A 12,884-nucleotide genomic window follows, 5' to 3' on the forward strand; every position below is an offset into this window, starting at 1 on the left:
ACACAGTAGAACCTGGATTTCTGATGTCCAGGTGGCATGCAACCTGCTTAGTTTGTGGTGGGTTGTTGAATTAAGAATGAGCCACTCCAGCTCAGCTGCTGCCTGCTGCAGCTTTTCCTTCAAAGGGTGCTGCTTCTCCAATCAGCTGGAGCACAGCCACAGTCTGCACAATTAATCGGAGAAGTGGTGCCCTTTGAAATAAGAGCCACAGCAAACAGCTGGTACATTTGCACAGTCCCATGCAGCTGTTTGCTGCAGCTATATATATTTCTGGCTAGACTGACAACTAGACTGTATTGTAGTACAATCTGATTTTCTGGCTGAGGAAAATTAAATTATAGAGGGGTGAAACAACTGGCCTAAGGTCATACTTCCAGAGGCCTTCGTTCATGGAACACAAAGTCTTTTATAAACAATGTAGATAAAGAAGGCAGATTTAGCAAGGATTGTCCACACTTGAGAGTGGAAAACTGAAACATTTTAAAACATGCCAGGACTGCAAAGTGATTCTGTGGTACAGATGGAAATAGCATGTCCTGAAAGTCTGACTACCATTAATTACTAGACAATGATTCCCCTAACCTCCTGGCCCCCAGAAGTGCTCTATAGCAGCTGTTCCCAAACTGTGGGTGTCACAACCCCAAACAGGGTTGCAACATCAGCAGATGGGCTCACAATAAATATGCTCTCTATTTCTGCACCCACAGTGGGGTGCAGCTGGGCCAGACCAACTCTAGGCAGGACCCGCCACTGCAGCCCAGCGGGTGGGACCCGCTGTGAAAGGGAGTGATGCACCACCATGGCCACCAAGGTGAGGCACGGCAGCAGCTGCAGCGGCGCAGAGTTGTGCCCACGCTGTTGCTGGGTGAGCAGGGGTCACCTTAGCTTGGCAACCATGGCTGCACAGCGTGGCACCCCCTCCCTCCTGTGTCAGGTCCTGGCCACTGGGCTGCAGAGTACCTTGGTGGTGGGATGGCAGCAGGGCAAGGAGCCCCAAGCCTGCAGCACTGCATCTCCGCCCCACTCCCCCAGGCTCTGTTCCGGCTGTGCTGCCCGCAGGGGAGGGGATTGGGTAGGGTTGGGGGTGGGCACCGGCCTCTGCACTCTGCTCTGACTGCAACAGCTACTGCCTCCTGCCAACAGCCTTGGGCGCTGCTGAGTGGGGGGGAGTGAGGGGCACTGGCAGGGCCAGGGGGCTGTGGGTGGGGACTGAGGGGCACCTGGGGTTGTGCGGTGCTGCGGGTTGGGAATGAGAGGCCATGCTGAGGAAATGGGGTCATAAATGGAGTCATGCTGAGGAAAACTTTGGGAAGCACTGTCCTAGAGGCAAGGGACAAAATCTGTGGCAAGAAGCAGTGACAACTAATACTGGTCTTACTCCTGTAGAAGTGGAACAATATACATCCACAGTAGAGAACCAAACTGCAACACAACACACAGCCTGGTTGTGCCTCAAGGTTTAGAAGAAAGGAAGCCTGGATTCCATAGGAAAGGCTTTCTGCTCCTTTGGAGAGACTAGTACTGGAGTGAACTGGGGCAGCAAATGATAATCTCTGATCTGCACTTAGTTTGCCATTTTCCAAAAGACAGCCAGAGCCACTCCATTCAAAGGAGAATATGACAGATTTGGAGCCTCTCTTTCTTCCACTGATTTTTTTTTTTAATAAAGCAAAATGTTCCCTTCAATAGGGCTGTTTCATGGGAAGGCACAATCTGGGCCAGAAGCAGAGCAGAAAATTTTCCCTGTGTTCATATGCTATGAGTTTATGTGGAAACACACCACCTGAATGATGAAGAGTTTTCATAATGAGCACACTTGAACTCTTCTGATTATTGCACATCACTCCTTCTGCTGGGTCTACTTGCCTTGCAAGATACTGCAGTCTTTCCCAGTGCTTTGGTGAAATCCACGAGCGACTCAAAAGTCTTTTGGCTGGTCATTGGTGTCTTGACAATCTAACAAAAGAACCAACATATTCAGCTAGAATGTCAGATTCTCTGTCACCTCCTGCTGTACCAGTGATTAGATTGACAATTCAGGAAGTTCTCTGGAACAGTCACACTAAACTAATCAGTGATACATGGAATGAACACGAAATCCTAATTTAAAGCACACTCCACATTTTGAAATCAAAATGTTCTGGTTAGAGTTAGTCGCTCACCTGGCTTAAAGCATAGAGCCCATCTCTTTACAACTCTATTGCAAAGGTTACTCTACAGACAGTGTAAAAACCTTCAGAAATCAGAGCCCCTGCTAGCTTGGGAAACATGCTGACAACATTTGAGAACCCCATTTATACATAGCTCTTGATAGAAAGGGTGTAACCCGGTTTCTGTAGCCAGTGTAAACAGGAGGACAGACACAGATACTGTATTATATCAACACTTGCATTCTAAAAAGCATCCTAATTTAGTAATTTCCATTTTTCAAAACTTTATGACCCTTTTAGAAGCATGAGAGTAAAAAAGGCCCCAAATTATTTTCCTTGGCAATTAGGTCTTCTCCATATGGAAAACATGGATTTTTCTAAAGACTTCAATGCACCCTGAATTCAGTATGGTATTTGTTTGCTTAAAACATAGTGTTTCAGCACCAGAAATAATAACTAACATAACTCTGCAAACAAAACCTGTGGATTAGCTTGAGCTCCCAATGCCGTAACTTGAGAATTTCTACATAAGCTGTGAAGAGTAAATTATATCATCATGACATGCCATGGCAGTGGAACTGGGTCTCTTAAACAGAGATGACTAATGGTAAGGCCAACAAAAAGATACAGTAAGAACCAGGCACGTGAAAAATTGTTTCTAAGCAGTAAAGTGGCAAAATGTCTGTTTTGAAGTTAGATCTAAAGTGTCTGGGACTTTCACATGAGATTGTAGCCAATTCAGGGAAGGTCAAATTTGTTTTACCTCTCATGATTTTGAAGTCTAAAGCTTGAAGTATTTCAGATCGTCAAAGGATATATTCCCCAACCTTTGGCTCTCTTCTTACTAGGAAGAGAGCATTGGAGACTTAGGCAGATAAGAGATTCAGCAAAAAGTTTTTGCACAGACTACACAGAAACTAGTCCCTCTGAGCAGTCTTAAAGGGGATTTGTAACAGATTTTACTCAGCATCACAAGTCTCTTTAGAGTGTAGTTGTAACCCCTGACTTGGTACAGCACGTCCAGAATTCCAACTGCTTATCCCTAAAGGCTTATTAGTGAGAAGGGGTCAAATGCGCATCGTACTGCAGAATCTGAAAAGAGGTTTAAGTAATTTTTGTTCAGTGCTAACACTTAGTGCAGTGGCACAAATAAGTGCTTTCCAGATACAGCGTCATTTATCTAGACATTCTGTTCTCAGTTCCCTCCTTTTCTTTCCCAAATAATCTTCCGTTCTCCAATAGCAGATCAGGCAATTCAAGTAGATTTCTGTGTTAGAACTGCAATAGGCTTCTCAGGCTTTTGTTCATCTGATGTAGGGACACTAAATGAAGTTGACCATATGAGGTTGTTTAAGGAAAACAAAATCTTTAAAAACCACAAGATCATCATCTCTGTTTGGAGAATAAAGATCCCAAGACACTTTTGAAAAAAGCAAGGCTTCCTTACAGGGTCTTTGACCAAAATATGCACACCTTTCAACTACCATATTTACTTAAATACAAAATGATCTCCCTCCCCATAATTAGATTCTATATATGGATAATTTATATATTTGTTATAATTTTCCATGTACAGAATCTAATTATTGGATGTTTGCCTTGAATTTGTTCCCCTCCCACCGCTACAGCAGGGAAAATAAATCTGGGGGGTCAGGTAGCTCTTTGCGCTCTGCTTCCCCTCAACTTTTCCCCTGATAGCCCCTTCTCCCTCCCCTTACTGCCAGTCCCTGCTCTCCCTCAACAGGTGGAAATAAGGAGCAAATTTGAAAACAATAAACTTGAAATTAAACATGGCTACAGGAATTTGAAAATAGTACCCACTATTTGATGGCCCCGGGAACATGGGAAGAATGCGGGGGGACAAGCCAGGCCGAAAAATGTCCCCCCCTGACCTCATATCCAGCTGCTTGGGCTTGTATGTAGTAGAGCACACTGCTGGGAACGTAAGGGCTGCCAAAGAGCAGGGAGTGGTCATAGCTGGGTGCCACTTGCCTGTGGGATATGAGGGTGCCCAGTAGGAAGAGGAGCAATTGCGTACCTCCTGTCACAAGGGCTGGCCACTATGTCACTGTGGTGAAGAATCACTGGTATAGAGAGACTCTGAGGTGTTTTTATATTTGAAAAATGTTGTTTTTAGAAAATTAAGATGGACAGATGATTTCAGAAGGGAATTCCTGTCTTATCCCTATTCTTACTGTGTAAGCATCACAGGTAAAAAAAAAATTACTTAATGCTTGGTTATTTTTTGGTGGAAAAGGGAGAAAGAAAACCATCAGTTTCATTATAACACAACAATCATTTTTCACATGCTCTTGTATACTCCTACAAGATTATACTCTGAACAGCAATGCAAATTCATGTTATAGCAAACCACACATATATACATGTCCTTACATGAAGGTCAATTACATTATTTTAAAGCCATATTTCATGCATTACGAAATTGAGAAAAAACCTAAGCTTGGCATCAGAACTATTTCAAAATCTACACACAATTCACCTGGATCATTGCAAAAGCAAAGCCTGTAAAGAATCCTAAGGATTGGGTTAGGACATTTTGAAGTTCTCCAAAAATGGGTTAGGGGACTGACAAGATTATGAAGCCCTTCACCTCTATAATGTTAATTTATATCCAACCCAGGCTTGTGGTTAACAACATTTATTTTCCAGTTGTCTGCATTTATTTCTCCTGCTTCAGCAAGCATGGGTAGTCTCTGTACAGTTCTTATCAGGTAGCCTCCCATGTGGCTAAAACCATCATCATAGTCAAAATGTGTACCTGCAGTTTCAGCATAGAGACCAATCAACCTTAGAATCTTAATAGTTAGAGATCAAGGAAAATTTCCTAACTAGTTCTAATTTCCTGACTAACTAGTCCATCATCTGCCTCACCTTCTTATCCTTAGAGATAACTTATCCTGACCAAAAGGGCTGCATGCTGGGATACATTCTGCCACACTATAATTTTTTTTTAGAGTACTGTAAGACACTTACCTCTACAAGCTTCATTACAGGCACTGGATTAAAGAAATGGAGGCCACTAAACCGGTCCTGCCTGGTAGTAGAGTTGGCCAACTGTGTGATTTGTAAGGATGAAGTATTGCTTGCAAATATGGTATGTCTGGTAGGGAAAAAAGCATGGATTGTGTGAATGACATCTATCTTTCTGAGAGCAAAGAGGCCTGTACTCTATACAAACTTACTATGGGTAATCTTTTTTTTGAGTTAGTTTTAGAAGTAACCCCACATTGGGCCTTTTGTTGATTTTCTCCATAATGTATTTCAAAATTCACACCCCCTCCCTCCCCCCACACACGCAGAGACACCAATTACTAATGGTTAAGCTTGCTGTTGGAAAGGCAATGTGAATTCTTGACCCCAGGAATAATATACTGGGCACATCACTGAATCAAGAAAAGATGAGCTATCTTTCTCCCCATCTCAGGAAAATCACATTCAAGATAAAGACACGAAGTTTGGCTTCCAGCACTGTCAAGAAGTAAAGGACTACTATATTCACTACATTGACCTAGGATTTTTTATTAAATTTTATACAAGAGAATAAAGCCACTGGCACAAATATTTTTTCATGACATTTGCAACTTGTCACAAATGTGCTCTGAGGACTTCTTGACAGAGGGTCTTACGTATATTTAGAACATCTGTATATATGCATCTAATAACATACACATATATTAGATGCATGTATATCGCAAATGTTTTATTTTAGTCTTTATACATGTCCATCTTGCATATGGTTTCTTATATAAAACATTTGTGACCATGATATATACATATTTACTCGGTTCTAAGATGAGAGCCCCCATGTAATATGGGGGAGCCCCTTGTCTTAAAATCAAGCATGAGGTTGGAGTGGGGGCAAGTGGATGCTGCGGCTCAAGCTCCAGCCCCTATCAGGGATCAAGGCTATAGCTGGCAGCTGCTGCCTGCCCCCCTCCCCCTACCACCTCCTCCCTCATACAGCCTCTGCTCCCCCTCTTGCCCTTGCTCTGCACTGGCAAGCACTGAGTATGGCCCCAGTCTGGCTCTGCAGCAGCAGTGCACAACCCATAGGGCTGCTACAGGGGCTGAGCTGGGCCATGCTTAATGCCCCAGGCTAGAGCAGGGATGGAGCCTCCTGGCACAGAGCAAGGGTAAGAGGAGAGGGGGGCAGAGGCTGGGGGGCCGGTACAAGCTATCTCCCTGCAGTGGTGGAGGGGATTAATTAAAAACAACCTCTAATAATTAGATTCTATGCATGGAAAATTATAACAAATTTATAAATTTTTCATGTCTTGAATCTAATTATGAGGGGTCATTTTAAATTCAGGGTCTTCTTAGATTCACATAAATATGGCATATGTTACATATTAAAAGTGCTCTAAGGCCTTCTTGACCAAGGACCCTATATACATTTAGAACATTGCTATATAGGCATCAGAGAGAGAGAGAGAGTGTATGTGTGTGTGTAAAATCTGGAAGCATATATAACAATGTTCCCAATGTATATAGGGCCCTCAGTCAACAAAGCCTCAGAGCACTTTTAACTCATAACAGCACTAGTTACAAATTGGAAACTCTAAGGCAGAAAATAATTAAATAGGTTGGTCTGCACCACACAGTCACAAAGACTCCCTTCCAGACGATATCCTATTAGGTCAGGCAAGCATTATTATGCAATTACGTTTAATGAAATATAAACCAAATTCCAGGACAGGCAAGAGTTTTGAGGAAATTGTCCCCCCGGCTCCCGAGTCAAAAGAGCATGTTGGATTTTAGGGAGGAATTAAGCCACCCCCCCAAACCTCCAAATAAACTCCCCCCCCCCACTTAAGAGTACAAAGAGGCTGTTAAAGCCATGCATTCATAGTCACATATAGTACCACAATTTTTATGCGAGTCTGATGCTCACAAGTGTCTCATATCCTCAGGAGTTGCATCCCTATTGCCACATGCAGGGTTCACCACAAAGCAGGCTGTTGGGTACTAGGACTGGAGCACTGAAGGGTCTTGCACTTACAATCTAATGTTGGTGGTCAAGATTTCTCAAAATCAAGGAACATGGAGAATAACAACAATCCACCACTTATCCTTGTTCAAAATTGCTTAGAATAAACTTTCATAAAGAAGCCTCATACAAATAAGTCAGCAAGCAGGTATAGAAGCAAGTTTAACAGATATCTACGATTGCCCCTCATGTTCACAGATACAGGGACAGAGCTTTTAGTTCAGCTTCTAATCTCCAAACAGCATCGTTTCTGTGGTTGGGTACTAGAACTACATGGTTAAATTAATACATCATGTTGGTGTATAGATATAAATTTTAAAAATCATCATTAAAACAGTATTGGGTCCAAAAGTCCTTCAGTTACATAATCTACTCGGATCCATAAACTGATTTAAACCAATTGGGAGATGGCAGATAAAAAAGCCTCTGTAATTTAGACCTCACAGTCCAAGTTTCAGCCTAGAGCAAAGTTTTATGGCTTTGAAAACTGGGATTTATTAATAGGAAATACTAACAAACGCTTAATGAACCAGTCTCAGCACCGGATGTGTTTTCTTAAACTGCCACCTACTGGGTCATAAGAAGACTTGCATATAACCTTCAAACTGCATCGGGAAAAAGAACAAAGCCATTCAGAAGAAATTGCTCCCCCTGTCCAATTCCTTGATACAAATGGCAAATATACATAGATACACATAAGAGAACACCCTGCCTGGCCAGTTTTGAAACACAAATTCCAAATACAATCTGCCACCCAGAAGTGTTAGCCCGCTTCCACCTGGGCTAACTCTACACAAAAGTAATTACTAGAACACAAGGAACGTAGGGCACCTATACACATGCAGGGAGGCTGCTCTGACTGCTGTAATTATGGTGTGTCAGAGCAGACTCAATTGAGCCTACTGAGGCATGGTAATTGCCGTGCCTCAGCAGACTCCAGCATCATGTGTATCAGTGTCCCTGTGCTGAAAAATGGCAGCAGGGGCGCCTTAATTAAAGCTCGTTCAACAAGCTTTAAAGTGCCACCGCCGCCATTTTTCAGTATAGGAACACTGCTATATGTGACGCTCTGGGCACTTGAATTAGAGCGGCTCTCAGAGCACCCATTGTTTTGTGATGCCCACTGCACAAGAGATAGGCAAGTAGAAAAGGCAGGAGAGCTCTCATGAAAGAAGATACCAATAAACTTTCTATATATACAGTAGGAACAGCATAGTTTAAATGTCAACATGTGCAATGAGGAAGAAACCTGAGAAATTATATAAAAATCCTCAACCAGCTCCTACAAACATTGATACAGTACAAATATAGAGGCACAGTGCTTGGTGAAGGGCATTCCTCTATATCACCATTTTGAAAATCAAAACTTTACAGAGTTGGTACATAGATTATGGATTACATAGGACAACCAGAACTGAAAATTCTCCTTCAAGTACTTGGGAGACAATACTGAAGAAGACAAGATGACTCGCAAAAATAGTTCAGCAAAGTTCCACCTCCGCAGCTCAGTGATGCAGAGGTTAAACTGATTAATGCTTGTCAAATGCCAGCAGATCCTCAGATGAAAAGAGCTATGGGAACACAGAGTGGCATGCACACAAATCAATGTCATTTACAGAACTGCCATCTACTGATTCATTTTGGCTGAAATAAAAGTCAGTCGTGACTACTGCCCTTTCAGAGTGCTGGGTGCAAATTTAGTACGTTGAGCTTTGTGTCTATAAAAAGTTTTGGGCATTAGCTTTACTTACCCAGCTAAGCATAAAACTTCAAGCTGTCAGTAGGGTCATGCCCTACCCCAACTTCCCAGCTTCTGTGGGGCTGCTAAACTCACTTGAACTGTCTGCCCCACAATGAACAGCTTTCAATCTTCCAAACTTCTAAGATGTGCAAAGCACTTAGAATTGGCAAGAAAGGATCTCTGCAGAGTTCATTAACTTCATGTAGTGAACTCTATGGGGTCACCAGGTAGCTCAAGGAAGCATAGCAGCTACAGAGGATGTTGGCAGTGAGGGCTAGCCCCATCTTATTTGAGCTCCTTAAAGACTTAATGACTGTAGAAGCAAATCTGCTTAAAGCTCACTAACTTGGCTGAGCTCTAAGCTATTTACCTCTAAGCTATTTACCTCTAGAAACTCCTGAGAGACTGAGACAGTTCACAGAAACAGCACCCCTACCCACCACCATTCCCATCTGTCTTCCCTAGGTCTTCAACAGCAGAAAATAAGACTGTTGGTCCATCGCATTTTCTATGAAAATGGTGATGTGTACAAAATGTGAGCATGAAGAATGTGGGGTTGTTTTGTTTTCTTCCTCTCTCTCTCTCAACGGTAGTTACATGTTCAGAGCACTTCTTTTACACGAAAGAGAAAGAAATGGGCCAGAGTTCTAGCACGTAAAGACCCAGCTACTGCAGGAAACTGGTTAAGCGTGATATGGCCAGATGGTCCATACAGGGGAACACACCTCATACTACAGAAAGAAAAAATGGTGATTTGCTGCCCTCAATCTGATGTGGAAGAAAATTCTTTCCTTCCTCCCATTGGGGTGATCATTATAAACCCAAGTATGAGACCAAAGTACACCAATTATTTTCTGTACCACCCCCTGGCACTGTTCTATCCTACTTATTATCCGGTCTCCAACTATGGATAATCTGACACTCCAGGAGAAAGGCAAAGCTGCCCATCCCCCACAACATACACGCTCCCAGAAAAAAAACTAGCCAACTGGGCATCAGGAAGAGAAAAAAACCCTTCTTGAAGCCATGAAACGTACTTGATTAGGCCCAAATGCCTTAATGTTGGCTACAAGTGTGATATGCATTGCAGAAAATCCTGTTCGTTTGAAGCAAGGGCTGAATTGAGGAACACTCGGATTCTAAAGCCAGAAGGGACCATCATCCAGCCCCACTCCTCCAACATGCCAGAAAGTTTCTCCCAAAAGCTGGAGTAAAGCCTATCCTATAAAAGGTTTCTTAATGCGGCTTAAGGATTCTAAGCAAAGGGAGCTCATCTGGTAAACTGTTCCAATATTTAACACCCACTCTGCAATGACATTTCAACCTCTTTTAACCTCCAGTACCATCTACTCTATCTTGTTATGCATTTATCAACCAGACTGAAACACTTTGTCCCCATTATCAGATATCTCTTCCACATGTAAATACCTGTACACAGCAACGGTCTCTCGACCTTCAATGAATAGAGTAAGTTGAGCTCCTTAAATCTTCATGTTGTAAGATCTGTTTGTTACCTCTTGGAGCATTTTTAAGGCCCCCCTTTGAACTCCCTCTACTGTTTCCACAGTCTCCTTGAATGGTGGAGGGCAGGACGGTACACAGTGTCCCAGTAGCCATTTTATAATGCTCTGTGATGTGGCAAGATGGTTTTCTACTTCTTTCCTTTTTACAGATTGAAGGATCACATTAGCCCATATTTGCCACAGTACTAGAGTGAGTGACTTGCATTTCTGTTACAGTGTCTATTCCCAGGTCCTTGTTCATATTTCTAGGTTTTATAACTGTCACCCATCCTGTAGCTATAACCTGCCTACTTCCTTCACAAATGTATTATCTTGCATTTAACTATATTAAAATGCATTTTACTGGATCATGACCAGTTAAGCAGTTAATTCCGATCACTCCAACATTCACAACTTGCCAATCTCCGTCTCAATTGCACCTTACATCCAAAATAGTTTATCATCTTGATAGCTGATAAAAATACTATACGACGTGGAACAAAACCAAGGTATTGGAGAATACCATTAAAAATGTGGCCCTAGTCATCAGCAGCTCTCCATTTAAAAACAGATTTTGAGTTCAGCTGGTAAGCTGATTTGAGTCCATCTAATACAGTGGTTCTCAACATTTTTGGACTCAAGTAATTCCTTGGAAAATGTCATTTCTTTGCTTTTGCTCATTTTTTGACTATGGAAACATAAATAGAGCAATTCTTCTGTTGCAAAGAGCTCAGAAAGACCACAACGGGCCACAATGTTTTTGACATTATGGATTCCTACTTGAAATCTCTGGGTTTATGTTGTGAATTATCTTGGATGCTGTTGAAAAAAAGTCACTGATCTAATATATATCCTGTTAATTTCCTTGAATGCAAGTGGCTTTTTTTTTTTTTTATCAAAGTGTTATATAGCATCAAGTCCAATGTCTTAGAGCAGTGGTTTTCATACTGGGGTATGTGGTACTTTGCCAAGGGCTATCTACCTAAACATTAACAATATCAGTGGAGCTCCTGATTGTTCAATGCACGCCGAGTAATGGTGTTGCTGTGTGTTGATGTTGGTGTCAACAGAGATGTGTCAGGTCTAGAGTGTACGAACAGCAATATTTTGCAGGTAAAGGGGTATGCAGCCCAAAGCGCTGGAAAAAACACTGGTTGGGCCCAATCTAGATGGTAAATTCATCCTGCAATTGGGACTGACTAATTTTATCATGGATCCCAAAAATCACATATCCTGCAATGTTATGTGAGCATGGCACAACATGCTATTTTGGGTATCCATGAAAAAACTGTAAGATTCCCAACTGTACATCTACCAGGGCATGCAGCTGGCAGCACCCATCCACCTGGGTGAGAGGAGCTGGGAGTCAGGGAGCTACCTGATACCCAGCTGCATGTGCACTAGTAAAAGTCCACAGTGGACAGCTGTGGACTGGGGAACTCTCCTGTCCACAACTGCCTGCACTGTACACCTTGAAATGGCGCAAAGACATCCCCAATGCAAAGCCCATGTGCTGCTGACAACACATATGCCAGTAACAGCATGGGAGAGCTCCGCCATAGCCAGCTGCCCATGGTCCAGTACACATCTCAGCAGCCCACAACCCTGCGCTGGGCTGTGGGCTGCTGAGAACGAGGCTGCACAATGAAACTTTAAAACATGCCGTGTGTTCAGAATTAAAAACATGATGCAAACCAGCCACAAAGATGTTCTACATTAAATGCAGAACAGCTTTATGGCTGTTTTGCTATTTTTATTGTGAGATAACTCACCTGAACATCTGGCAGATTAAAAAAAGTTGTGCGACTCTCACTTTTAATCTGTAAGAAACGTTACATCTGGAGGAATCCTTAGAGAAGTTCAAGTATGCCATAGCAACAAAACTACTTTTACCAGCCTGAACTGTAATCATGTTAAAATAAAGACAGAAGGTTTCTTTGACAAGCCCTATCTTTTATGAAACCATGATGACCGGCATTAATTATGTTTTAGCCTCTAAGCCTATTACTGAAATAGCAAATAAATCATTCCATCATTTTCCCCAGGACAAACTTTGGGTAACCCATCTATATCGGCCAGTGGTCCCTTTTATCCTTTCTAAACACTGGAACTTCATTGGCAGTACTCCAGTTCTTTGGAATTTACCTCATCTCCCAGATGTATATTGAATCAGTTGTAATGGCTTAGAAATCTCGTTAGCTTCTTTATTTAGGTTCTTACATGCATAATATCTGAGCCTATTGATTTAGATGTTTAATTTTTTGCAGATTCTGTCTTGTATCATCCTTAAGGGTAATGTCATATGCTCTCCACTCCATCTACATCAGCATATGCGATGGAATACGTCTTCCTGCTTCATTGCAAATACTGAAAAGAAATAGTTAATGAACAATTTTTCTTCCTTCCATGCCACAAATTACAATTGTACCTTACAATCATCACCTGACCTCTCAGGACTTTTGTTTCTAGCATATTTATAAGAA

General features: G+C 42.2%; 1 protein-coding gene across 1 annotated transcript in view; it reads right to left on the minus strand.

Moving 5' to 3' along the window:
• The window catches only part of HADH (hydroxyacyl-CoA dehydrogenase), a 32,293-nt gene that overhangs the window by 8,943 nt on the left and 10,466 nt on the right, over positions 1-12,884 (minus strand). Inside the window, exons 4-5 of the mRNA XM_006272893.4 lie at positions 5,145-5,271; positions 1,867-1,956 (exon numbers count right to left, since the gene is read on the minus strand). Of these exons, the coding sequence (XP_006272955.1) occupies positions 1,867-1,956; positions 5,145-5,271 (217 nt within the window). The remainder of the gene's footprint in view (positions 1-1,866; positions 1,957-5,144; positions 5,272-12,884) is intronic.

Source organism: Alligator mississippiensis, chromosome 2 (genome assembly GCF_030867095.1).
Source record: "Alligator mississippiensis isolate rAllMis1 chromosome 2, rAllMis1, whole genome shotgun sequence".
In the NCBI taxonomy this organism is placed as follows: Eukaryota; Metazoa; Chordata; order Crocodylia; family Alligatoridae; genus Alligator; species Alligator mississippiensis.